Source organism: Acomys russatus, chromosome X, assembly GCF_903995435.1.
Source record: "Acomys russatus chromosome X, mAcoRus1.1, whole genome shotgun sequence".
In the NCBI taxonomy this organism is placed as follows: Eukaryota; Metazoa; Chordata; class Mammalia; order Rodentia; family Muridae; genus Acomys; species Acomys russatus.
In genome coordinates, this window is record NC_067169.1 from 89,379,401 (window position 1) to 89,405,810 (window position 26,410).

General features: G+C 46.5%; 1 protein-coding gene across 1 annotated transcript in view; it reads left to right on the forward strand.

Annotated features, from left to right (window-relative positions):
• Positions 1–227: 227 nt before the first annotated feature.
• Positions 228–26,410, forward strand: part of LOC127185388 (PWWP domain-containing DNA repair factor 3A-like) — a 36,272-nt gene continuing 10,089 nt past the window's right edge. Inside the window, 3 exon segments of the mRNA XM_051141865.1 lie at positions 228–277; positions 2,818–3,168; positions 6,526–6,856. Of these exon segments, the coding sequence (XP_050997822.1) occupies positions 228–277; positions 2,818–3,168; positions 6,526–6,856 (732 nt within the window).

Consider the following 26,410-nt stretch of genomic DNA (forward strand, 5'->3'; position numbering starts at 1 on the left):
CTCGCTTGGCTTCAGTCCAGTGGTGGCATCTCCTCCCTTCTGCTCTCATTGGTGTTGGAGTACTTAGTCATTTCAGGAGGCCCCAGCAAGATCTCCTTCAGCAGGACGGCAGTTGATGAAGAATCACTGCTGCTCCCAGGCCTCTCAGCTCTCTGATGGTCTCTGCAAGGAAGAAGTCCCCACCCCTGAATGAATTCTAGGGTTTCACACCAGTGGCTAAGGAGACTATGAGGCCCAAGAGTAAACATGACAAGGCTAGGCTGAACATCCAGACCAGGTAAGGACCTTTGGGGAGATAAGCAGGGAGAACCGGATGGCTTGATCATCCAATAGGAGATTGCATCCAAAGCCTCAATATGGTACCAACTGGTCTCCAAGCCAAAGCCTCAAAGGCATATCAAGGCACTGGTATTAAGTCTCTGGAGAAATTGAGACAAGGAATTTAAAATTAAGCCAGACAGTGGTAGCACAGACCTTTAATCCTAGATCTTCAGAAGCAGAGGGAGGGAGAGCTCTGTGAGGCGAGCCTGGCTACAGAGTGAGTTCCAGGATAGCCAGGGCTACATAGTGAGATTCTGCCTTGAAAATCCAAATAAAATGATAAATAAGGATAGTGAACGAGTTATGTGAATAATTTCACAGTGTTATGGCTACTGAATCTGCAAAAATTATTGAAAAGAAATGTGGTGGTGCCAAGGCTGCCAATACTCACCCCACAACCTAGTAGAGCCTTTCAATGTATTCTTGGAAAATCAGGCATCCAAGGGCCTCAGGTTGACACAAAACAGAGGTCCTATCCATGTAAACATGGCTAGAAACATTTTCTGGTTACAGTGTGCACTTCTCAGGCCTGGTAGCTTTTTCTACCTGCACAGAGAATTAACTTGAAACTTTCACACACAGTACCACTCCCAATCTTCAGGCCTGGGAAAACAAATAGAACTTTAGTTCTGCCACGTGTATTATTTAGTGTGCACTGCACACTGTAAAGTGTGGTTACACTTCTTTTAAAATCCACTGCTCCCAAAGGACTCAGCAACTCTGAGAGTAGGGTCACAAGTACCACTAGTGGGTCTTCATAGAATTGGCTGACACTGCACAAAAAAATTGTCCAAACTGCTTAATGACAAGATGTGATGAAGATTGATATACATTCAGAATTTTGGACAAACCAAGACAGGAAAGATGTCAAAGGCTGTCAAATACAAATAGCCAAAACACTAAAAATGTAACATTTATAGAATTCCTGATTACATCACAGTTCTTCTTCCTGTAGGCAGTTTATTGCATGTATGTGTAATAATATAAACGTATACGGAAAAACCGTAATTTTTTTTAATTTCCCAAGCTGCCCCACTCACTCCCTCAACTCTCAAATTTGCAGGTGTCAAGCCACCTACCACACTAATGCCAAAGAGAGCCAACCCAGACCAGCTACTGCCACTGACCATCTCAAAACTACCTAGAAATGGGGACAGTGACTCAGCTCCTAGTCTGCCTCCAGATGTCCTTGATCCTGTGGATATGCATTCACCCTGGTCCCCACTCAGCCTCTCTGACCCTGCCTTGAGTATGGGGAGGCATCCTATGGGAACTGACCCTAGAGAATCCCTTCATGTGGGAAAGCCATGTCTCCAAATGCTGGCTTTAGTAAGTGCCAGTCAGTATCTCCTCCACGTAGGTCAGGACTGCTAGATATGTGTGCATGCAGGGCAGGTTATTTATACTGGAGTAGGAATGGCTTAACCAAAGCCTGACAACAAAGAGGGACATCTTTAATTGGGCCACCCGTTTAAGCCATATAAAAAGCCCCATGTGTCCTACAAGAATGATTGCAAAGACATATGATGGTGCCAAGGCTGCCAATACTGACCCAACCAGCTAGGTGATTATAAAAAAGGGCTGTACCAGACTGGCTAAAAGAAAATAATACATACTTAACCTGCCCTAAGGATATTTACACCTGTTACCCAAGAGAAAGTCACAGTGGCCTCCAACTCAGGTGTTCCCACAAAGCAAGGTCCAGCAGTACTTACACCCCTTACAACCAAGAAATAAGAGAAGGCTGGGCCTTGTGCTGCTGCCTTTAATCCCAGCACTGAGGAGGCAGAAGCAGGGCAATCTCTGTGAGTGTGAGGTCATCCTGGTCTACATAATGGGCCCCAGGATAGCCGCTACCTAGTAAGGCCCAGTTTCAAAAAGGGAAAGAAACAGCAGTGTCTCACACTGGACATCTACACATAGAGGAAGTCAATAGGCCACAGAGATGGGTACACATCCATATTTACTGCTGCACTATTCAAAATAGCTCAAAATGGAACCAACACAGCTGCCCAAGATACGAATGTACCAAGGAAACATGATCTCCATTTGTATGAAGAAATGAAACAATGAGATCATTATGCTAAGCAAAATAAGCCACACTCAGAAAAACCAATACAACAGTTTTACTATATATGGAACTTACGTGTGTGTGTGTGTGTGTGTGTGTGTGTGTGTGTGTGTGTGTGTGTGTGAGCATGTGTTCCTTGCCCTACTAGTAGCTAAGCCAGCTGTGGGTGCAGAGGGGACGCCTACACCCAAGGTTTGGGGGTTCAAGGGTGGCCTTGGGCACCAGGGCAGTCAGAAGGGACCTGTTTCCAACATACTGCCAGAAGCAGCCCCTGCTGCAGGTCCGGTGAAGAGAGGTCCAGTCACCCTGGCCAAGATGGCCGACTAGGGAGAACCTGGGAGGCTGTGCTTGCAGAGCCCTGGTAGCTAAGGCCTGAGGCGCTGTGTCCTGGCCACGGGTCACCTCCACCCTGCTACCTCCCACAGGTCTGGTGGCCCAAGAAGGGCCCAGGGCCAGGAGACCAGCACGTCCTTGCCGCCCAGCAGGCCCGGAGAAGCTGCCAATGGGCACTGTGGCCGCCATGTGCAGACAAGCAAGGGAACTGCAGCTGCCAGCAGCAAAAGCATCCCGCTTGATGGCAGTAGTGCACCGCAGATGCCAGTGGCGGAGGGTGATGGGTGCACTCCCTCCGCCCTTCGCGAAGCAAAAAACGCCAACGGGATGCCGCCAGACTCTAAGATGGCCGCTAAGCCCAAGGCCCTGAGAGTCCTGAGATGGGTCTCTGGGCAGCCTGCAAGAGTCCCGAAGGGAAGGGCTGTGAGCTTGGGTGCCTGGGTGTAGGAGTGGAGGGACCCTGGGGAGTCTGATGCGCAGTGGGGGGAGCGGCGCGCAGGGGAGGATGAGGTAGAGGGGGTGTGCAGAGGGGGAGGCGCGCACGGGTCGCAAGGACTCCTGGGACACAGTGCACTGCCCAGACAGGACAACCTCCACTTAGGGCACCTGGCAGCCCCTGAAGGGCTTGCTGGCTGGAGAAGGAGGCAGCTCACCTGTGCCTGCAAGGCTACCCTCAGGGAACTCTAGAGAAAGCCTCCTGCCAATCTACACCTTAGGGGAGGAGCCTCAGACACACACCAGGAGCTTAGCCACGCCCCCTGGCAGCCCAAGCAGCTCTGGGCCTAACCCCGCCCACTCTGCCCACTCTGGTGACCACTACAGCTGCCAGGCTTCACCTGGGAGTGCTGACACGAGGGACCCTGGGCACAACCAAGCCGCCAGGTCAAGGGCACAGGGGACCCCTGCCTCAGGGGGGCCCTGAGCCCAGCACTGGCTTCCCACCTGGCAGGAGGAGGCTCCCTGGGGGATGCTGGGCCAAGGGCAGGCCTCTGTGTGTGACAGGGACATGGCAAAAGCAGAAGCCTTCCACCCCAATCTGCCCAGTGGCCTACCAGGCCCTGGCTTGGGCCCCCAACCTGACCACTTTACTGGGCCCCACCAGCCAACCAGGCAACCATCCTGAGCTCCCAGGAGGTCTGGCACAATCTCTGTCCTCTCCTCAGGCCTACACCCCACACGCACCCCCAGACCACGGGGCACCGCTCAGGACACTTCACTCTCTTCCCTCCCTCCGGAGACCCCAAGTGCTTCTCAGACATGGATCTTCCTTTCTGAGTCCTCCTTGCACACCCACCTACCTCCCTGTGCCAGGGCTGGTCAGGAATGCAGCTTGCAGCTCTCTCAGGAGATTCCAGGGGACCAGAGGGCACCTACAAAGGATGCAGAAGGAGCAACTGTCTCTTGTCCCACCAGGATCCCCCCAGCACATCCTTCCCGTTCCTGACCTCTTCTGCCACTTCTTCACCCCCCACCCCCACACACACGCACACACCGCCCTACAGATTTTACTTATTCTATGTGTGATCTCCCTAGCCGGTATGTGTGCGCCTGCCTGCTGCAAGAGGGCATCAGATTCCAGTCTAGATGACTGTCAGCCACCCCCAGATGGCTGGGAATGGAACTCAGGACTGCTGGAAGAGCAGACAGTGCTCTTAGCCACTGAGCCATCTCTCCAGGCCACTTCTAACAAAGGCCCCAGACTCCACACAAAAATCTACACCAGGCACTGTCATCCATTCTCTCTAGCGCCCAAATCCATAGCACAGACAACATTTCCTCCCTGGAGAAAATGGGTCTGGCCAACAGGCTGCATACAAACACACCCACGAACCCCTACAGGGATCACCACTCTCTCTGCCCCCTTTGTACCCCCCCTCTGTCTTTCTCTGTATCTCTGTCTCTCTCTCTCCCTCTTTCTCTGTCTCTGTCTCATTCTCTGTCTGTCTATTTGTAGCTCCTCCTCTCTCCAGGTGTTCCTCTCCATCAGAGTGACCCACAGAGGTCCCGCGGCAGTATCCAGGGCATAGAGGTCTGTCTGGAGACCAAGTGATATACAGAACGTGATCACTGGGCAAATGCTTGTCACTCTCCAACAGGAAGCCTTCCTTCCAGTGGCACTGAGAGTCTCCAGGGGCCCAGCTGCACACAGCCAGCCTCTTGCAGAATGGCCCCTAGAAGAAGGTCACTCTCCCAGCCTCCTGGACACAACCCTGCCATTGCCATTGCTGGTCATCTCTCTCACTCTTGGAAGCCTTCTGCAAGCATCCACTCTGATGCTCCAAAGGAAACTCCATCAGGATTGGGCCTGCTCTGAGTTCTCAGAGGTGCCAGGCCGCCCAACCCCAAGGAAGGGTCCTGCCACCTTCCATGGGGTTGTCACTCAACTGGTGGTAAGCACCAAGGCTCATGGACCTTCACCAGCCCAGCCCAGCCATCCTGGAAAACTGCATCCCTTGTGCTCAGTCAATAGGGATGAAGCCCTAAAGGCTTTCCTCTACTTGTCTGTCATCCGGTTCATCTGATAATCACCTCTGACCTAAACACCATAATCATTGCTACAGGCAGGGTCCTCTCTGGACTTGCCTCTGGCCACTAACTTCCTAGCTTCCCACCCGAGAGACATACAGAGAATGAACACACATACACACACACACACACACAAACACACACATACACACACGCAAACACACATCGTGCAATCTTCTAGGGCCCACATTGTGCCAATAGTGCCTTCTTTATTTTTCCACATGAGATCCATGGACAGGGCAGGGCAGGACAGGACAGGATAGCGGCCTTGTCAACTCTTGTTCTTCTTCTCCCTGTGTCCCCAGGTGAGCTAGCCAGTCAGGAGAAGGCACGAGGATGTTGCCCGCATGGATGATGGGCATCCCAGGGAAGAGGCCCCATAGTGTACCTGGCCTGGATGGTAAGCTGACTGTCTGGCCTCTTTGGGGCATCCTTCAGCCCACACCCTCCTCTGGCTGCTTCTCTTGACAGTCACTCCTAATCACAACAGTGACTTGGGCTCCTACCCACGAGGTACACACAGCAAGGTAGCCTATGACCATGGTGGTGCCTGGCAGACCTCTTGAGGGGTTCTGGGATATCACTCTTTTCCTGACACATCAGGGTCCATCAGCTCTACCTGGAGCAGAGCTCAGAGACAGAGAGACAGAGAGAGAGACAGAGAGAGAGAGGTGGGGGGGAACACACACTATGAAAAAGACTCAGAAGGCATGCCCCAGAGAACACCAAGCAGAAGAGCAGGATAGGAGGAAGGGTCTTTGAGGAGGGCAGAGATGGGGTTCATGAAATAAAATGGACATTTGGCAAGCAAGGCTCTCTGTCCCTGTGATCCTGAGGACAGCCCAGAGAAACCGAGTAGCCCATGGTGTTTTCGTGTGTGTGTGTGTGTGTGTGTGTGTGTGTGTGTGTGTGTGTGTGTGTGACAGAGAGAGAGAGAGAGAGAGAGAGAGAGAGAGAGAGAGAGAGTGTGTGAGCATGTGTTCCTTGCCCTACTAGTAAGCTAAGTCAGCTGTGGGTGCAGAGGGGACGCCTACACCCAAGGTTTGGGGGTTCAAGGGTGGCCTTGGGCGTCAGGGCAGTCAGAAGGGACCTGTTTCCAACATAAAGCCAGAAGCAGCCCCTGCTGCAGGTCCTGTGAAGAGAGGTCCAGTCACCCTGGCCAAGATGGCCGACTAGGGAGAACCTGGGAGGCTGTGCTTGCAGAGCCCTGGTAGCTAAGGCCTGAGGCGCTGTGTCCTGGCCACGGGTCACCTCCACCCTGCTACCTCCCACAGGTCTCGTGGCCCAAGAAGGGCCCAGGGCCAGGAGACCAGCACGTCCTTGCCGCCCAGCAGGCCCGGAGAAGCTGCCAATGGGCACTGTGGCCGCCATGTGCAGACAAGCAAGGGAACTGCAGCTGCCAGCAGCAAAAGCATCCCGCTTGATGGCAGTAGTGCACCGCAGATGCCAGTGGCGGAGGGTGATGGGTGCACTCCCTCCGCCCTTCGCGAAGCAAAAAACGCCAACGGGATGCCGCCAGACTCTAAGATGGCCGCTAAGCCCAAGGCCCTGAGAGTCCTGAGATGGGTCTCTGGGCAGCCTGCAAGAGTCCCGAAGGGAAGGGCTGTGAGCTTGGGTGCCTGGGTGTAGGAGTGGAGGGACCCTGGGGAGTCTGATGCGCAGTGGGGGGAGCGGCGCGCAGGGGAGGATGAGGTAGAGCGGGTGTGCAGAGGGGGAGGCGCGCACAGGTCGCAAGGACTCCTGGGACACAGTGCACTGCCCAGACAGGACAACCTCCACTTAGGGCACCTGGCAGCCCCTGAAGGGCTTGCTGGCTGGAGAAGGAGGCAGCTCACCTGTGCCTGCAAGGCTACCCTCAGGGAACTCTAGAGAAAGCCTCCTGCCAATCTACACCTTAGGGGAGGAGCCTCAGACACACACCAGGAGCTTAGCCACGCCCCCTGGCAGACCAAGCAGCTCTGGCCTAACCCCGCCCACTCTGCCCACTCTGGTGACCACTACAGCTGCCAGGCTTCACCTGGGAGTGCTGATACGAGGGACCCTGGGCACAACCAAGCTGCCAGGTCAAGGGCACAGGGGACACCTGCCTCAGGGGGGCCCTGAGCCCAGCACTGGCTTCCCACCTGGCAGGAGGAGGCTCCCAGGGGGATGCTGGGCCAAGGGCAGGCCTCTGTGTGTGACAGGGGCATGGCAAAAGAAGAAGCCTTCCACCCCAATCTGCCCAGTGGCCTACCAGGCCCTGGCTTGGGCCCCCAACCTGACCACTTTACTAGGCCCCACCAGCCAACCAGGCAACCATCCTGAGCTCCCAGGAGGTCTGGCACAATCTCTGTCCTCTCCTCAGGCCTACACCCCACCCGCACCCCCAGACCACGGGGCACCGCTCAGGACACTTCACTCTCTTCCCTCCCTCCGGAGACCCCAAGTGCTTCTCAGACATGGATCTTCCTTTCTGAGTCCTCCTTGGACACCCACCTACCTCCCTGTGGCCAGGGCTGGTCAGGAATGCAGCTTGCAGCTCTCTCAGGAGATTCCAGGGGACCAGAGGGCACCTACAAAGGATGCAGAAGGAGCAACTGTCTCTTGTCCCACCAGGATCCCCCCAGCACATCCTTCCCGTTCCTGACCTCTTCTCCCACTTCTTCACCCCCCCTCCCCCGCCACACACACACGCACACACCGCCCTACAGATTTTACTTATTCTATGTGTGATCTCCCTAGCCGGTATGTATGCACCTGCCTGCTGCAAGAGGGCATCAGATTCCAGTCTAGATGACTGTCAGCCACCCCCAGATGGCTGGGAATGGAACTCAGGACTGCTGGAAGAGCAGACAGTGCTCTTAGCCACTGAGCCATCTCTCCAGGCCACTTCTAACAAAGGTCCCAGACTCCACACAAAAATCTACACCAGGCACTGTCATCCATTCTCTCTAGGGCCCAGATCCATAGCACAGACAACATTTCCTCCCTGGAGAAAATGGGTCTGGCCCACAGGCTGCATACAAACACACCCACGAACCCCTACAGGGATCACCACTCTCTCTGTCTTTCTCTGTCTCTCTCTGTCTCTGTCTCATTCTCTGTCTATTTGTAGCTCCTCCTCTCTCCAGGAGTCCCTCTCCATCAGAGTGACCCACAGAGGTCCCGCGGCAGTATCCAGGGCATAGAGGTCTGTCTGGAGACCAAGTGATACACAGAACGTGATCACTGGGCAAATGCTTGTCACTCTCCAACAGGAAGCCTTCCTTCCAGTGGCACTGAGAGTCTCCAGGGGCCCAGCTGCACACAGCCAGCCTCTTGCAGAATGGCCCCTAGAAGAAGGTCACTCTCCCAGCCTCCTGGACACAACCCTGCCATTGCCATTGCTGGTCATCTCTCTCACTCTTGGAAGCCTTCTGCAAGCATCCACTCTGATGCTCCAAAGGGAACTCCATCAGGATTGGGCCTGCTCTGAGTTCTCAGAGGTGCCAGGCCGCCCAACCCCAAGGAAGGGTCCTGCCACCTTCCATGGGGTTTGTCACTCAACTGGTGGTAAGCACCAAGGCTCATGGACCTTCGCCAGCCCAGCCCAGCCATCCTGGAAAACTGCATCCCTTGTGCTCAGTCAACAGGGATGAAGCCCTAAAGGCTTTCCTCTACTTGTCTGTCATCCGGTTCATCTGATAATCACCTCTGACCTAAACACCATAATCATTGCTACAGGCAGGGTCCTCTCTGGACTTGCCTCTGGCCACTAACTTCCTAGCTTCCCAAGAGACACACAGAGAAAGAACACACACATAGACACAGACACACACACACACACACACACACACACACACACACAGCATGCAATCTTGTAGGGCCCACATTGTGCCAATAGTGCCTTCTTTATTTTTCCCCATGAGATCCATGGACAGGGCAGGGCAGGACAGGACAGGATAGCGGCCTTGTCAACTCTTGTTCTTCTTCTCCCTGTGTCCCCAGGTGAGCTAGCCAGTCAGGAGAAGGCACGAGGATGTTGCCCGCATGGATGATGGGCATCCCAGGGAAGAGGCCCCATAGTGTACCTGGCCTGGATGGTAAGCTGACTGTCTGGCCTCTTTGGGGCATCCTTCAGCCCACACCCTCCTCTGGCTGCTTCTCTTGACAGTCACTCCTAATCACAACAGTGACTTGGGCTCCTACCCACGAGGTACACACAGCAAGGTAGCCTATGACCATGGTGGTACCTGGCAGACCTCTTGAGGGGTTCTGGGATATCACTCTTTTCCTGACACATCAGGGTCCATCAGCTCTACCTGGAGCAGAGCTCAGAGGCAGAGAGACAGAGAGAGAGACAGAGAGAGAGAGGTGGGGGGGAACACACACTATGAAAAAGACTCAGAAGGCAAGCCCCAGAGAACACCAAGCAGAAGAGCAGGATAGGAGGAAGGGTCTTTGAGGAGGGCAGAGATGGGGTTCATGAAATAAAATGGACATTTGGCAAGGAAGGCTCTCTGTCAAAGTGATCCTGAGGACAGCCCAGAGAAACCGAGTAGCCCATGGTGTTTTCATGTGTGTGTGTGTGTGTGTGTGTGTGTGTGTGTGTGTTTCTGTGTGTTCATCCCCAAAGTGATATATGTTAGCTGTGGTTGTGTCGTGTCATATCAAGGAAAAAGATGTGTAATAGCTTTGGCCTTGTGCACTGGCTCTGGCTGGACATAAATTTCAGAATGTAATATAATTCAGACCCTGGTGTCATTTCCTTTGCATACTTTTCTCCTCATCCTTCCTGAAGTTCCACTAATCACCCAGACAAGAAAAAAACTTCTCTTAAATACTGGCTCCGTGGAAATTAATTAATATTTCTTTTTCAAAAGTACGTTCGAAAAATACATAGTCGTTGAAAGGTAACTACAAAATTTGCAGTGCTTAATACACGCAATCTCAGTTTAGCCTTAGAAATAGGGTAAGAACAATACATTTTATGTTGTAGTATTCTCAGTGATTTAGTTTCCATGATGTTTTCTTAAACCCATGGATGTTTGTTTCCAGGTATTTGTTCATAGTCTCGTATTTGTCGTCTATTTAGATAATATTTATCTATCTATACTGAGAATCTATTAATGTTTAGATATTTCAAGTGGATTTTAAGATTTTAAAAAGTATTTTATTATGCTTTTTAAAAAAATATATACACTGATATTATTACACATGGGTAAAACAAACTACCTATAGCAGTCAAGTCCCTTACATGCTTTTCTTCCTATATTTCTAGAAGTGGCTACTAGTCACCGATACAAAAAATATTGTCAATGAAAATCCTCAATATGACACTTTGGGAATATGACATATTCATGTTTTCTTAGTTTGTATTAGTACCTGGGCCCATATCTGACTCAAACTAAGGAGATGTTATATACACACACACACACACACACACACACACACACACATTCGTGTCTTTATATCTATATGACCATATTCTGTAGCAGTAAGTTAGTTAAACTCTCCTGAGTGAAGTTAATTTCAATGTTCTTTTGCACCTCACACTATTTCATTATCAAAAGGAATATAATCACACAATGATGTCCAGCTTTGATAAATATATTAGATAATATATTTGGGTAAAAGTTTTCTCCGTATATATAAGAAAAACGAGCAATATCTACAACAAGGTATGTTAGGATTCATCTAAGCGCAGGGCTTCTCCCTCGTGCAAGGACTTTTGTGAACCCGAGGCCTTGAGTGCACCATCGTGCAAACCATATTAGTAGCCAGTGCCAGTAGTGCACATGCCATCCCTGTATTAGTTAGTATAGGGAGATAGAAATGAAAGAGGAGAGCAGAGGAAACTCATAGAGTAAACGCCAGTTAGCTGCAGTGCACAGTCCACAGGTACAGTAAGAGACACTGTGTCCTAGAGAAGGTACAAAATGAAAACTAAGTCCCCAAATTGCCCTCTGGCCAACATCCACATAGTGGTCATGCAGTGCACTCATAGACTCCATAAACACACACAACATCACATAATAAATTTTCAAAGTAGTTATAGAGTACTGTATGTGCTAGCATAGGACCTGTAACCTCGGCATCAGGCTGATGAAGCCAGGAGGGTGCTGGGTATAAGACAACTAGTTCGTAATAAAAGATAAGATGAAGTGGAGGGCTTAAAGCTACACAGGAATCTAAGAGCTGCAAGTACATACAACTTTTTTGAGAAAGAGGGCTGGCTATGTACATAAAGCTCATATAGTTCCATGACTGCTCTATTGAATATACCTTGATAAACTTTGTAGCTACACAAAAAAGTAAGTGGCCAGTGAACACATTACTCATTGTTTTGGTTTTGGTATTAGGTCATTTTTCTTTCTTCTATACCCTAGAGGAAGCTTAAGTTTCCCTACCTTGGACTAAAAACACAGAGGAAAGAAAAATCTGCCTATATGTGGACATAATATTCATCACGGTGAATAACTAGGAATTATGATATGTATCTCTTCAGAATTCGTATATTTTAAATGACGTTGCATTGGAAATTCTGTTTCAGCATGAATAACAATAAAGTCAAGGACAATACCAAGCTTGTAAGGGCAGACCTGTAATCCCAGCACTCTGGGAGGCAGAGGTGGCCAGACGGCTGTGAGTTCGAGGCCAGCCTGGTCTACAAAGCAACTTCAGGACAGCCAAGATATTGGCAGGTCTGGGAGGCTACACAGAGAGATCCTGTCACAAAAGACCCATAAATACATACATACATACATGGAATACAATGACACATAGAAACTCACACATTTTGCCCTGTGTCCCTTTCCACAATGTTGGAGAAGAAGCTGGGCTCAAGTCCCTGCCCGCATAGTCCTATGACTTCTCAAGACTCCTGTGGCCAGTGACTGAGGAGACAATCCATGCAGGAAAGAAAAGAAAAAAAAAAAAAAAAAAAAAGAAGCTCACACAAATACAAACTTAACATTAGCAAGTGTAAATAGCACGTGACCTATTTTTTATATAGTACTTTCTCAAATTATGCACATTTTGCATTATTATAGACTTTGCTATCTCAAAGTATTTGTTTTTTTTAAAAAATGTTTTAACTAAAACTTTAGCTATTCCGTTAATATTCTAGGGAGCTTGCCATTCTGTGGCTGAGAGGGTTTACTTGCATGTGCCAAGCTTTGGTATCCATAATCAGTGCCGTAAAAATAATCATAACCATATTTTCGTATCTCCTCGTGTTCTCAAAACCTTAGAGCTTAGAGTAGAACAATGAAAATGTGCATGGCCGCCAAGCAGTGGTGGTGCAGGGCTTTATTCCTAGCACTCCTGAGGCTGAGGTAGGGGGAATCTCTGGGTTGGAGGCCAGCCTGGTCTACAGAGTGAGTTCCTAGTACGCACTGGAATCCCTCAGGCCTGGTGAGGAGGCACCAAGTGGGTCGACCTTGTTCTTGAGTTTAGGGACACTGAATCTTGTTCTCTGGGCAGCATCTGGAGAGCAGTGGTAGAAAGGCCTTGTAGTGGGAAGGCCAGAGCTACCTACAGACATTGCCTTGAAAAAGAAAACAAACAGAAAAGTAGAAAACCAATCACCCTGTCTTTTTGTGAGAACTTGCCAGTACACACGCACAAAAATGTTTTGTTGTTGTTGGTTTTGGTTTTTTGTTTGTTGTATTGTTTTTTTTTGTTGTTTTTTGTTTTTTTTTTTTTTTTTTTTTTTTTTTTTTTTGTCTGAAACTTCCACAAAAGAAAACGTTCTTCTTACCAATACGTTTAGGGACCCGGAACAACAATGCGCTGGGCGGTCAAGCTTTAGCAACGAGTTCGCTCTCCTCTCCTCTCCACCCTGCTTAGGGTGAGGGTTCCTGGAGCCTTCTGCAGAGACCTCTGTCCCAGGGAATTCCGGATCCCCCACGAAGCTCTTCCATCTTCAAAGATGCTGCCCGGGAAACAAAACCTGATGTTCCTGAGCGGAAGAACATGGCCAACTCACGTGGTGCCTCCTCCCCTGGTCTGAGGGCTCCCAGTGCTTGCCAAGGCCCAAGGCTCCCAGGCTCAGGGTCGCGCAGTCAGCAGACAGGAGAGACACTCCAACAGCAGAGAGACCAATCAAGCCACCAAGTCCTGGGGCATCAGAGAAAAAGGAGTTAGGGTGTGGGGAGGTGAGGATAAACTTACTTGATCAACGCCCGGCAGTGCTGTGACTCTCGGACCGGGGGATCGCTGGGACCACCGGCAGCATCCGCCTCTGGCCCCGCCTTCCCCATCCCCCACCCCTGACTATTCCCACTCCGGGTTGGGAGCCAAGAAGAAAAGGAAGGGGAAGAGCAATTCCCGCCCTCTGAGTGCTGGCCCCGCCCACTGGAAGAGTGCGATACCTTAGAATCGCCCCAGAGTCTCAAAGGGGCGGGGAGTGATGGGCCTGGGAAAGCTGAGTGGGTTTTGAATCAGCTTGTCTTTGCTTTTTTCTGAGATCCTGTTGGCGTCCGTGAAATTACTAAAGGCACCATAAAGCAGGAAAGCAGCCATCCAAGATCCTCAAAAGTATTTACAGGGCAAAACAAGCTTAAATAAGTTTTACTAAAGGTTAGAGTTCTACCACGTCCCCATGTGTAATCTGCTAGATGTCTGTGTACCACATGCATTCCCAGTGTCCACAGAGTCCAGAATAAGGCCACAGAGGGCACTGGAGCCCTTGGAACTGAAGTTATAGAAACAAGGACGTGGGGTGCTGTAGAAGTACTGGGATTTGATCCTGGGTCCTCTGGAAGAGTAGTGGCTGTTCTTAAGTGCTGAGTCATTTCTCCCGCAGAGCAATAGTGTGGTATCTCAAGTGCTTCTGGTAGGAAACCTGACCAATGGAACCAGCCTGAATTGTTTGGGAGCTCACTTGAACCCCGAATCCATAACCCTTCAAAGGGAGGGTTCACAGACCTGGCAGCGGATTTTTCATTCTAAACTCTGACCTGTAACTCAAGGGGAGGACATTATTCTCCAAGGTGGAGTAATTCCATTGAAACTATGTGTACATGTTTTATTTGTGTATTGTGTTTTCCTAGACAGGGTTTCTCTGTGTAACTTTGGCTGTCCTCGAACTCACTCTGTACACCAGGATGGCCTCAAACTCACAGAAATCCACCTGCCTCAGACTCCTGAGTCCTGGGATTAAAGGAGTGTGCCACCACCACCTGGTTATATATGTATTTTTCCAGAAGTCTTATAAATAATAGGTGTGTGTATGGCTTTCTCAAACATCCTTATTTATCCCTTCAATCTCCTGCTGCTTTCCCAGCCCTGCACGTTGCCTTCCCATCCCCCTCCCCACTTCAGTTGACCTTTCATTTCCCCTTCCCTTCATAGCATCAGTAGTCTGCTTCACAGCCAGGAAAACCAGAATGGAGATTCTTTATTGATGTGCTCTGTCCTTGTTAATTTTTTTATTCTTTAAAAAATTTATTTATTTTTAAAAGTCACACAATATATTTGGATCGTGCTTTGCCCTCCCCAACTCCTCCCACATCCTCCCTTTCCTTTTTTTAATTTAAATAATTTATTCAGATTACATCTCCATTGTTATCCCTTCATCTGTATCTTCTGGTTCCCCCCTTCTTCTTTCACCCTAGTACCCTCTGCTAGGCCTGGGACAGAAGGGGACCTCCTCCCCCACCATCCTTGTTAATTTTTGAAGTTAGCAGACATATTCATAGATGTGTGCCATTTTACTCACTTCACCCCTCCCCCCACTACACCTCCACAGGCCTGACTGCCTCTTTCTATCCTGTTGGTCTCTTACCTCCACTCAAATAGTCCCACTTCCATTCGCTTGAAAGCCGCCCATTCTACTAAAAACTCCTTCCATGACTGTTCTCGATAGCGTTATTCATAGGACCCAGTGTGTGAAACAACTGACATGCCAGTTGCCTGATGAGTGTTTAATCAAAATGCTTAGTCCCTACCTCAATTCCATTTTGTTGTTTCTGAAATGAGGACTCACAGTGCACCCTGAACTGGCTGAACTTGAAATCCTTCTCCCCACAGCCTGGCCTTGTAAGTCTGTGGCCCCTTCCCCGGACTTATGCAAAATACTGATGTGAGATTTTACAATGTACTGACAGAGGAAAACATACTGCAAGGCACAGCTCAATCTTCACAGCAAAGGAAGGACAGTGTACAATGTGTTGGGATGCAATGGAAAGAAAAGCTTCAGCTGCAAAATGTCCTAATGGTATTTCAAATGATCTTTTAAGGCATCAGACTCTCCTTGTACTCACTCAGAGTAACCTGAATCTCACAAGTGCCTCTGCTTCCCGAGTGCTGGGATTAAAGGCATATGCTACTATGCCAAGATCTTTGGGGTTTTTTATTTTTCCTTTTAAATTCTTTTTTTTTTTTCAGGTGTGACACTTGGGATTGTTTGTATTTGACTGAAAGTAATTTTCCACACTGCTACCACATTCACCACTAGCACTTAACCCCACACCCATATCAGATGCTTTATTGCTACAAAAATGGTAATTCTTGGTAGCTCAAGAAGGAAAGGGTGACTTACTCGTTTCATATATAGTATGATTTAGGTGATTGCGGGACCTGTATGAGTAAATGGATACCTTTAAGTATAAACATCATGGCACTCACTGCAGGTAAATGAAATATTCAAAAACCACACCTAAGCTCAAGCAACGACATAGAAAACAGAAGGACACAAAAGTACACAGAAATTGGAGCAGAACTCAGATAAAACTGCAAGACATACTTTGTACCATGTCGAGCAGAGGGCTACAAGATGAAAACTTCCTTGTCAGTCAGTAGGGGAGAAAAATAGACTCTCAGGCATACTTTTTGGCAAATTCACACATTAGCTTAAATAACTCTGTGTGTCTCTTCCTCCAGGACAATAAATTATTTTTATATGTATAAATAGCCAGGCATGGGTTTCTCAAAGTGTGTGTTTTGTGCACACAAGCAAAAGAGTTTTGAAGAGATACATTTTATGATGACGATAACAGTTAAATTCATCATGTTTCTTTCCAAGCAGAAATCTCAGTATGTGGTGAGTCCTTGTGTTTGGCTCCCAACACCACACGAAAATTATTATAATGACTTTTAAAGATCTGCATATTTGTGTAAATCTCAGCTAACATTTGTTCTAAACCTGTAGCATGCAATCTTCCTACAGGCAACTGAAGAAGTATTCGTGCATGCTTACACTTTTCATTAGGCAGGCTACACCTTAGAACTGGTCAAGCTCTCTACTCAAGACAGCTGATATTTGGAGGAACTATGTAAAATGTAAAGGATGTATCTTGACATAGTGGACACCAACTATCCATTTATTGTTTAAATTGCTCAGGTACCCCATTCAACTGAAAAGTAGTAAAAGTCCACAACATATGACCCTGTGTTGTTTCTCTGTCTATACTGTTTTGTCATTTATAGTGCTGTGATTATAGGTGTGAGCTGCCAAGTGTGGCTTGATCATTCTTTCCTTTCGTAGAATTTGTTTTTTCTATCCTCTCCACTTCCACATCAACGAGAAGTCAGTTCTCCACTTGTTCATCTTACAGTGGAACATTTCAGAAGGTTCTTTCCTCAACTCATGACAGAGAGAAGACATTCATGAACAGACAATATGATATACATACAAAGGGAACAGAATTAAAATTTGTAAGAAGTTAACACGTTGTAGGTTTGTAGGTTTGTTGAACACCAGGGATTGTATTCAGGGCTTCTCACATACAAACCACACATTTTACTACTCAAGTCTTTACCTTCAAACGCCACCACTAGCTCTCATGTTGCCCAGGCTGGCCTTAAACTCTCTCTGTAGCCGAGGATGGTTTTGAACTCCTGGCCCTCTTACCTCTACCTCCCAAGAGCTAAGATTACAGGTATGTATCACTCTGTTAGATTTAGAAATCTTTTAAGCTTTTATTGTTTTAAATTGTGTGCATGTGTGAGTGTGTGTACATGTGTGCGTGCATGTGTGAGTGTGTGTACATGTGTGTGTGCATGTGTGAGTGTGTGTACGTGTGTGTGTGCATGTGTGTGTGTACGTGTGTGTGTCTGTCTGTCTGTGCATAGGTATGTGCACATACATGCAGGTATACATGGAGACCAGACGAGAGTGTCAGAAACTCTGAAGCCAGAGTACAGCAAGTCCTCTTAATCACTGAGCCATTCTCCAGAAACCAACCTTCCTTTTTAAAACAGGGTTTGAACTGAGCTGGTCTTCGCTGAGTAGGCTAGGCTGGCTGGCCCATGAGCCTCAGCGATCTGCCTGTCCCCACCTCTCTAGTGCTGGGATTACAAACTTGTACAACACCCAGACTTATCTCCCCAGCACCTCATAAAAGCACTTTTGTTGCTGCTGCTCTTCTTGTTGTTGTTGTTGTTTTGGTTTTCCAAGGCAGGGTTTCTCTGTGTTACAGAGCCCTGGCTGCCCTATAACTCTGCAGACCAGGTTGACCTTGAACTCACAGAAATCCACCTGCTTCTGCCTCCTGTGTGCTGGGATTAGAGGTGAACACCACCACTACCCAGCATCAAACCGTTTTTTTTAAATGCCTCAGGGTAATACAGTCCAGTCCCAAGTGCTGCCAGAAATAAACAGATGGATAAAACAATGAAATATATGTAATTTTTCATGATTCTAAAATGAATTCAATGATATGATAATACATACAAAGCATCAGGAACATTACCTTGCTCACAGGAAGCTCTACTTCAATGTTTCTTGCAAGCCATGAGTAGTGGTACATGCCTATGATTACAGTATTGTGGAGTCTAAGTCAAGGAGCGGCCATGCTCAAGGACAGGCGGCCTTGCCTCCATAGAGGAAGGAGCCGAAACAGAGGCTGTGGAGGAGTTCCACTTGCTGACTTGCTGCCCATAGCTTGCTCAGCCTATTTTCTTTTTCTTTTGTTTTTTAAAAACATTTGTTATTTATTATAACTTATTCAGATTACATCCCAATTGTCATCCCCTCATTCTTATCTGCCCTATCCCTAGACCTCTGATGGGGGAGGGGATCCTCTCCCACAGTCTAAACCCATGTCTCATCAGGATACCAGTCTACTTTTTTTTTTAAATAGCACCGAGGAGCACAAGCCCAAGGGTGGCATTACTCCCTACAGGATGAGACCAACAGCATCAGTCATCAACCAAGAAAATGGACCACAGACATGCTCACAGGTCAATCTGGTGGGGACATTTTCTCTTCCAAAATGATCTTAGCTTGTGTCTTGGTGACATAAAACTAACCAGCACAGAAGCCGTTATTAAATAAGATATGCTTTTGTCTGTTATGTATAATATAAACATTTCTGAGACTTTAGTATTTCCTTTGTGGTATGTTTTTTAAAGATGTATTTACTTATTTATTTATTATGCATACAACATTCTGTCTGCATCTCTGCCTGCCCCCCAGGAAGGGTCACCAGATTTCATTATATATGGCTGTGAACCACCATGTGGTTGCTGGGAATTTTACTCAGGATCTCTGGAAGAACAGCTAGTGCCCTTAACCTCTGAGCCATCTCTCCAGCCCCATTTGTGGTGTCTTTTATTCTACAGATTGGAAAAAACTACATACATCAGCTATGTCAAATATTTATAATTTTAGTATTATTTTTCCTCTGTGAGGAAATAGTGACACATGTCCTTAATTCCAGTACTTGAGAGGCAAGGCAGGCCTGGTTTATAGAGTGAGTTCCAGGACAGCCAGGGTTACACAGGAAACCTTGTCTCAAAAAACCAGAAATAAACTAATAAAATAATCATACTTTTGTAACCACTCTCTGGAAAAAAATGTTTATATTTTCTGGTGAAGATTAAACATACTGTTCTCCAGGGTTGAAAGAAGAGGTCAGTGCAGTGGTAAAGCCTGTGCTTAAAACATTCAAGGGGCTATGTTCAATCATCAGCATCTACAGAAACAAGGCAAATAAAGATATTAATGGCTCTGGAGAGATGGTTCAGTGTGTGGAAGCACTTGTTACTCTTGCAGAAGACCTGAGTTCGCTTCCCCAAACCCACGTGGTAATTTATAGCCATCAGTAGCTCCACTTTCAGGGGATCCAATGCCCTCTTCTGACCTTCAAGGGCACAAGGAATATAGTCAGCACACATACCTGCATGCAGGCAAAGCACTAGTGCAAATAGATAGATAGATAGATAGATAGATAGATAGATAGATAGATAGATAGATAAACAGACAGACAGACAATGGACAAAGAAACAAATAAAGAAACATAGTAAACCACCATTGGGATTAGAGCGATGACTTATCATTTAAAAGCCCTTACTCCTTGTTAAAGGTTCTGAGATTGGTTTCCAGCATCCACATAGGGAGGCTCACAACCACCTAGGCTCTAGCTCTAGGGCGTCTGACTCTCTGTTGGCCTCTTTGGGCACTGCACATGTGTTACATAGACAAAGTCCCTCTATCTCTGTATACAGATAATAAATAGTAATAGTTAATCCTAAGAACATTGCTCTCATGCTCTTTTTTTTCCTTTTATTAATTTATTCTTGTTACATCTCAATGTTTATCCCATCCCTTGTATCCTCCCATTCCCCCCGCCATTTTCTCATAATTCCCCTCCCCTATGACTGTTCCTGAGGGGGATTACCTCCCCCTGTATATTCTCATAGGGTATCAAGTCTCTTCTTGGTAACCTCCTGTCCTTCCTCTGAGTGCCACCAGGTCTCCCCCTCCAGGAGACATGGTCAAATGTGAGGCACCATAGTACAGTGAGAAAGTCATATCACACTCTCCACTCAACTGTGGAGAATATTCTGACCATTGGCTAGATCTGGGAAGGGGTTTAAAGTTTACCTCCTGTATTGTCCTTGGCTGGTGCCTTAGTTTGAGCGGGACCCCTGGGCCCAAATCTGCCTATCATATTGTTCTACTTGTAGATTTCTAGGATCCTCTGGATCCTTTTATTTTGCTATTCTCCCATGTGTCTCTCATTTAGAGTCCCAATAGGATGCCCTCCCCTCTGTCCCAGTTTCCTGGTAAGTGAAGGCTTTCGTGGGGCATGCCCCTTGGGCTAGTATGCAGATATAAGTGAGTATATACCATTTGATTCTTTCTGCTTCTGGGTTAACTCACTCATTATGATCATTTCTAGCTCAATCCATTCATCCACAAATTTCGGGAATTCCTTGTTTTTAATAGCTGAGTACTATTCCATAGTGTATATGTACCACAGTTTCTTTATCCACTCTTCTACTGAGGGACACTTAGACTGTTTCCATGTTCTGGCTATTATGAATAAGGCTGCTATGAACATGGTTGAGCAAATTTTCTTGTTGTGTGCTGGGGCATCTTCTGGGTATATTCCAAGGAGTGGAAAAGCTGGGTCTTGAGGAAGCCCTATTCCCGTTTTTCTGAGATAGCACCAGATAGATTTCCAAAGTGGCTGTACTAGTTTGCATTCCCACCAGCAATGAAGGAGTGTTCCTCTCTCCCCACATCCTCGCCAGCATGTGGTGTCGCTTGAGTTTTTGATCTTAGCCATTCTGATGGCTGTAAGATGGAATCTCAGAGTTGTTTTGATTTGAATTTCCCTGATGACTAAGGAGGTTGAGCATTTCTTTAAGTGTTTCTCAGCCATTTGATACTCCTCTGTTGACAATTCTCTGTTTAGTTCCAAGCTCCATTTCTCAATTGGGTTATTCGGTTTGGTGGTGTTTAATTTCTTGAGTTCTTTATATATTTTGGATATTAGACCTTTGTCAGATGTAGGGTTGGTGAAGATTTTTTCCCAGTCTGTAGGCTGTCGCTTTGTTCTCTTGACAGTGTCTCCTGCCTTACAGAAGCTTCTCAGCCTCATGAGGTCCCATTTATTAATGGTTGACATTAAGGCCTGGGCCGTTGGTGTTCTGTTCAGGAAGTTGTCTCCTGTCCCAATATGTTCCAGGCTCTTCCCCACTTTTTCCTCTAAGTGACTTAGTGTCTCTGGTTTTATGTTGAGATCTTTAATCCACTTGGATTTGAGTTTTGTGCAAGGTGACAAATATGGGTCCAGTTTCATTTTTTTACACATAGTCCTCCAGTTAGACCAGCACCATTTGTTGAAGATGCTATTTTTTTTCTATTGAATGGATTTGGCTTCTTTGTCAAAGATCAAGTGACCATATGTGTGTGGATTCATATCTGGGTCTTCGATTCGATTCCACTGATCAACCAGCCTGCTGCTGTGCCAGTACCATGCTGTTTTAATTACTATTGCTTTATAGTACAGCTTGAGATCAGGTATGGAGATTCCTCCAGAGCACCTTTTATTGTACAAGATTGTTTTAGCTATTCTGGGTTTTTTGTTTTTCCATATGAAGTTCAGAATTGAACTTTCAATGTCTATAAAATATTGTGTAGGTATTTTGATAGGGATTGCATTGAATCTGTAGATTGCTTTTGGTAGGATGGCCATTTTTACTATGTTAATTCTCCTGATCCATGAGCAAGGAAGAGCATTCCATTTTCTAAGGTCATCTTCAATCTCATTCTTCAGAGTTTTGAAATTTTTTTCCAAAAAGTCCTTCACTTGCTAAGTTAGAGTGACTCCTAGATATTTTATATTGCTTGTGGCTAATGTGAAGGGTGTGGCTTTCCTAATTTCTTCCTCTGCCAGCTTGTCATTTGTGTATAGGAAGGCTACAGACTTTTTTGAGTTAATTTTGTATCCAGCTAATTTGCTGAAGGTGTTTATCAGCTGTAGGAGTTCTCTGGTGGAATTTTGAGGGTCACTTATGTACACTATCATATCATCTGCAAATAGGGATAATTTGACTTCCTCCTTTCCCATTTGGATACCCTTGATCTCCTTTTGTTGTCTTATTGCTCTGGCTAGAACTTCGAGTACTATATTGAAGAGATATGGAGAGAGTGGGCAGCCTTGCCTTGTTCCTGATTTTAGAGGAATTTCCTTGAGTATCTCACCATTTACTTTGATTTTGGCTATTGGCTTTCTATATATAGCCTTTATTATGTTGAGAAAAGTGCCTTGTGTCCCCGATCTCTCTAAAACTTTAAACATGAATGAGTGTTGGATTTTATCAAATGCTTTCTCTACATCTAAAGAGATGATCATGTGGTTTTTAATTTTCAGTTTGTTTATATGGTGGATTACATTGATGGATTTCCATATATTAAACCATCCCTGCATGCCTGGAATGAAGCCTACTTGGTCATGATGAATGATATCTTTGATGTGTTCTTGTATTTGTTTTGCAAGTATTTTATTTAGTATTTTTGCATCGATGTTCATAAGAGAAATTGGTCTGAAATTCTCTTTCTTTGTTGAGTCTTTGTGAGGTTTAGGTATCAATGTGACTATGCCCTCATAGAATGAATTTGGTAATACTCCATCCATTTCTATCTTTTGGAGTAGCTTGAAGAGTATCGGTATTGGGTCACCCTTGAAGGTCTGGTAGAATTCTGCACTGAAACCATCTGGCCCTGGGCTTTTTTTGGTTGGGAGACTGTCAATGATTGCTTCTATTTCTGTAGGGGAAATGGGACTATTTAGCTTGTTTACCTGTTCTTCGCTCAACTTTGGCAAGTGAAATTGTTCAAGAAAATCGTCCATTTCCCTTAGATTTTCAAATTTTGTGGCATATATGCCTTCAAAGTAGGATCTTATGATTCTTTGTATTTCTTCAGTGTCTGTTGTTATGTCTCCCTTTTCATTTCTGATTTTGTTGAATTCAATACTGTCTCTCTGCCTTTTAGTTAGTTTGGCTAATGGTCTGTCTATCTTGTTGATTTTCTCAAAGAACCAGCTCTTGGTTTTGTTGATTCTTTGGACTGTTTTCTTAGTTTCTAATTTGTTAATTTCACCCCTGAGTTTGATTATTTCCAGACGTCTACTCCTTTTGGGTGTTTCTGCTTCTTTTTTTCCTAGGACTTCCAGTTGTTTTGTTAAGATGCTTATGTGTGATGTTTCCAATTTCTTTTTAAAGGCACTTAGTGCTATGAATTTTCCTCTTAGCACTGCTTTCAATGTATCCCACAAATTTGGGTACGTTGTTCCTTCATTTTCATTGAATTTCTTTATTTCTTTCCTGACCCAGGTGTCATTTAGCAGAGAGTTGTTTAGTTTCCACGTACGTGTAGGCTTTTTGTTATTTCTGTTGTTGTTGAATTGCAGCCTAAGAGCATGGTGATCTGATAGGATACAAGGTATTATTTCAATCCTCTTGTATCTGTTGAGGCTTGCTTTGTGACCTACGATGTGATCAGTTTTGGAGAAGGTTCCATTGGGGTGCAGAGAAGAAGGTATATTCTTTCTTGTTTGGGTGAAAGGTTCTATAGATATCTGTTAGATCCATTTGACCCATGGCATTGGTTAATGATGGTATTTCTCGGTTTAGTTTCTGTTTCAATGACTTATCCTTCAGTGAGAGTGGGGTGTTGAAGTCCCCCACTATTATTGTGTGGGGATCGATGTGTGGTTTAAGCTTTTTTAGCCGATCTTCTACAAATGTGGGTGCCCTTGTTTGAGAGCATAGATGTTCAGAATTGTGATGTCATCCTGGTTGACTTTCCCTTTGATGAGTATGAAGTGTCCTTCCTCGTCCCTTTTGATTAATTTTGGTTGAAAGTCTATTTTGTTCGATACTAAAATGGCTACTACGCCTGCTTGCTTCTTGTGACCATTTGCTTGGAATATTTTTTTCCAACCTTTTACCCTGAGGTAATGCCTATCGTTATGGGTGAGATGTGTTTCTTGAATGCAGAAGAATGTTGGATCTTGTTTATGCACCCATTCAGTTAGTCTGTGTCTTTTTATTGTAGAATTGAGGCCATTGATGTTGAGAGATATTAATGACCAGTGACTGTTAAGAGTCTTAATTTTGATGTTGTTTCCAGTCGAGCGTTTGTGTAGTTGTGTTTTTGCCATGGGATAGTTATCTATTTTCTGGGTAGTTTTGGTTGTAGCTTGACCCTTTGGGATGGAGTTTTCCTTCTAGTACCTTCTGTAAAGCTGGATTTGTGGATAGGTACTGTTTGAATTTGTTTTTGTCATGGAATATTTTGTTTTCTCCATCAATGGTTATTGATAGTTTTGCTGGGTAAAGTAGTCTGGCCTGGCATCTGTGGTCTCTTAGGGTTTGCAGGATCTCTGTCCAGGCCCTTCTGGCTTATATGGTCTCTGCTGAGAAGTCGGGTGTAATTCTGATAGGTTTGCCATTAAATGTTATTTGGCCCTTTTCCCTTGCAGCTTTTAATATTTTTTCTTTGTTCTGTATGTTTTGTGTTTTGATTATTATGTGACGGGCAGTTTTTCCTTTCTGGTCAATTCTATTTGGTGTTCTGTAGGCCTCTTGTATGTTTATAGGCATCTCCTTCTTTAGATTGGGGAAATTTTCTTCTATGATTTTATTGAGAATAGTTTCTGGGCCTTGGAGACTCACATCTTCTCTTTCTTCAATGCCTATTATTCTCAGATTTCTTCTTTTCCTGGTGTCCTTAATTTCTTGGATGTTTTGTGTCAGGAGTTTTACAGATTTCGCATTTTCCTTAATGGTTGCTTCAAGATCTGTGATCGTATCTTCTAGACCTGAGATTCGTTCTTCCATCTCTTGGATTCTGTTAGAAAAGCTCACCTCTGTGTTGCTCGCCTTCTTCTCTGAGGTCTCACGTTCTCGTTTTTCTTCTGTCTGTGTGTTTATCATTGAATCCATTTTCATTTTCAGATCTTGAACTGATTTTTTTATTTCTTTCATCGGGTTGTTTGCACTTTTCTGAAATTTTTCCAGTTCGACTCTACGTGTTTCTTTTATGTCTCTCACCTGTTTGGCTGCATCCTCCTGCATTTGATTACGAATTTTATTTGCTTCCTCCATTAATATCCTCATTACTAAGGATTTGAGGTCATTTTCTTGTATTTCCGTTGTATTTGAGTTCTCTGGGTTGTTTTCTTTAGGATAGCTGGAAACTGGAGACGCCATGTTGTTTTGGGGTTTTTTGCGTATGCTTTTACGCTGTCGTTTAGACATCTTGGTGTCTTTGTTTTTGTTGGGTAGCTTCCAGAGTTGGATGGAGGGAGTCTGATGATAGATTCACTTGTTTTCTCACGATTTCCATAGGCTGGAAGCTCTGATACTTCACTGGTGTGGATGGCAGGAGGTTAGCCCTGTCGTTTTGGTCTCTCACAGCCAGTGATCCTCAGCTCCTCTGTGCTGTGGGTCCTGCAATCGTTCTGGGTCTCTGAATGAGCGTTGGGTCAGGCCAAGGTATCCACAGCCTTCTGGGTTCCTTGCCAAGTCCAGCCAGGGACACTGGGCCCGAACCACGCGCCAAGCTCAGCTAGATTCTCAGGGCCTGAACTGTCTGCCGAGCTCAGCTAGGGATTCTGGGCACAAAATGCACAGAGGCTCCAGCCAGAATTTTGGGGTGCTGGGACTGCGCACCAAGTCAGTGAGGGGCTTTTGGTCCCAAGTGTGTGCTGTGGTCAGTTATTGACTCAGGGCCTGAACTGTCCGCCAAGCTCAGCCAGAAATTCTGGATTCAAACTGCACACTGTGTCCAACCAGAGTCTTAGAGCTGTGACTGTGCCAAAAGCTCTGCTAGAGTCTCTGGGCCCAATCTGTCTGCCAAGCACAGTTAGGGACTCAGGCCCCAAACTGCACGCCGAGCTCCACCCGATTCTCTGGGGTGGAATTGTGCACTGAGCTCAGCCAGGGACTCTGGACTCACACTGCACGCTTAATTCAGCCTGGGACTCCGGGCCTATACTGCGTGAGTCCAGCCAGAGTCTTGGAGCCGCCAAGCCTGTGCGCACAGCTCAACTAGAGTCTCTGGGCCCAATCTGCCTGGCAAGTCCAGCTAGGGCCTCTGGGCTGAATCTGCATGCAGACATCAGCCTGTGTTAGCGCCCCAGAACTGCCCGCTGAGCTGTGCTAGTGTCTTGGGCAGAACTGCTCGTTGATGTGAGCTAGTGCCTCTGGTGGAGCTGAGTGCTCCGCCCAGCCTGCGTCACAGCTGGAGAACTGCGGCTGCACTGAGCTGGTGCCTAGGGTAGAACCGAGTGCTCCGACCAGCCTGTATCACAGCAGGGGAGCTGTGGCTGAGTTGAGCTAGTGCCTAGGGCAGAATTGCTTGCTGCACTGAGACAGAGTCTCCACGGCACTATGCCCTGAGCTGAACCCGGGACTCTGGGGCTGAACTGTCCGCCGCGTCCAGTTTGGGTCACA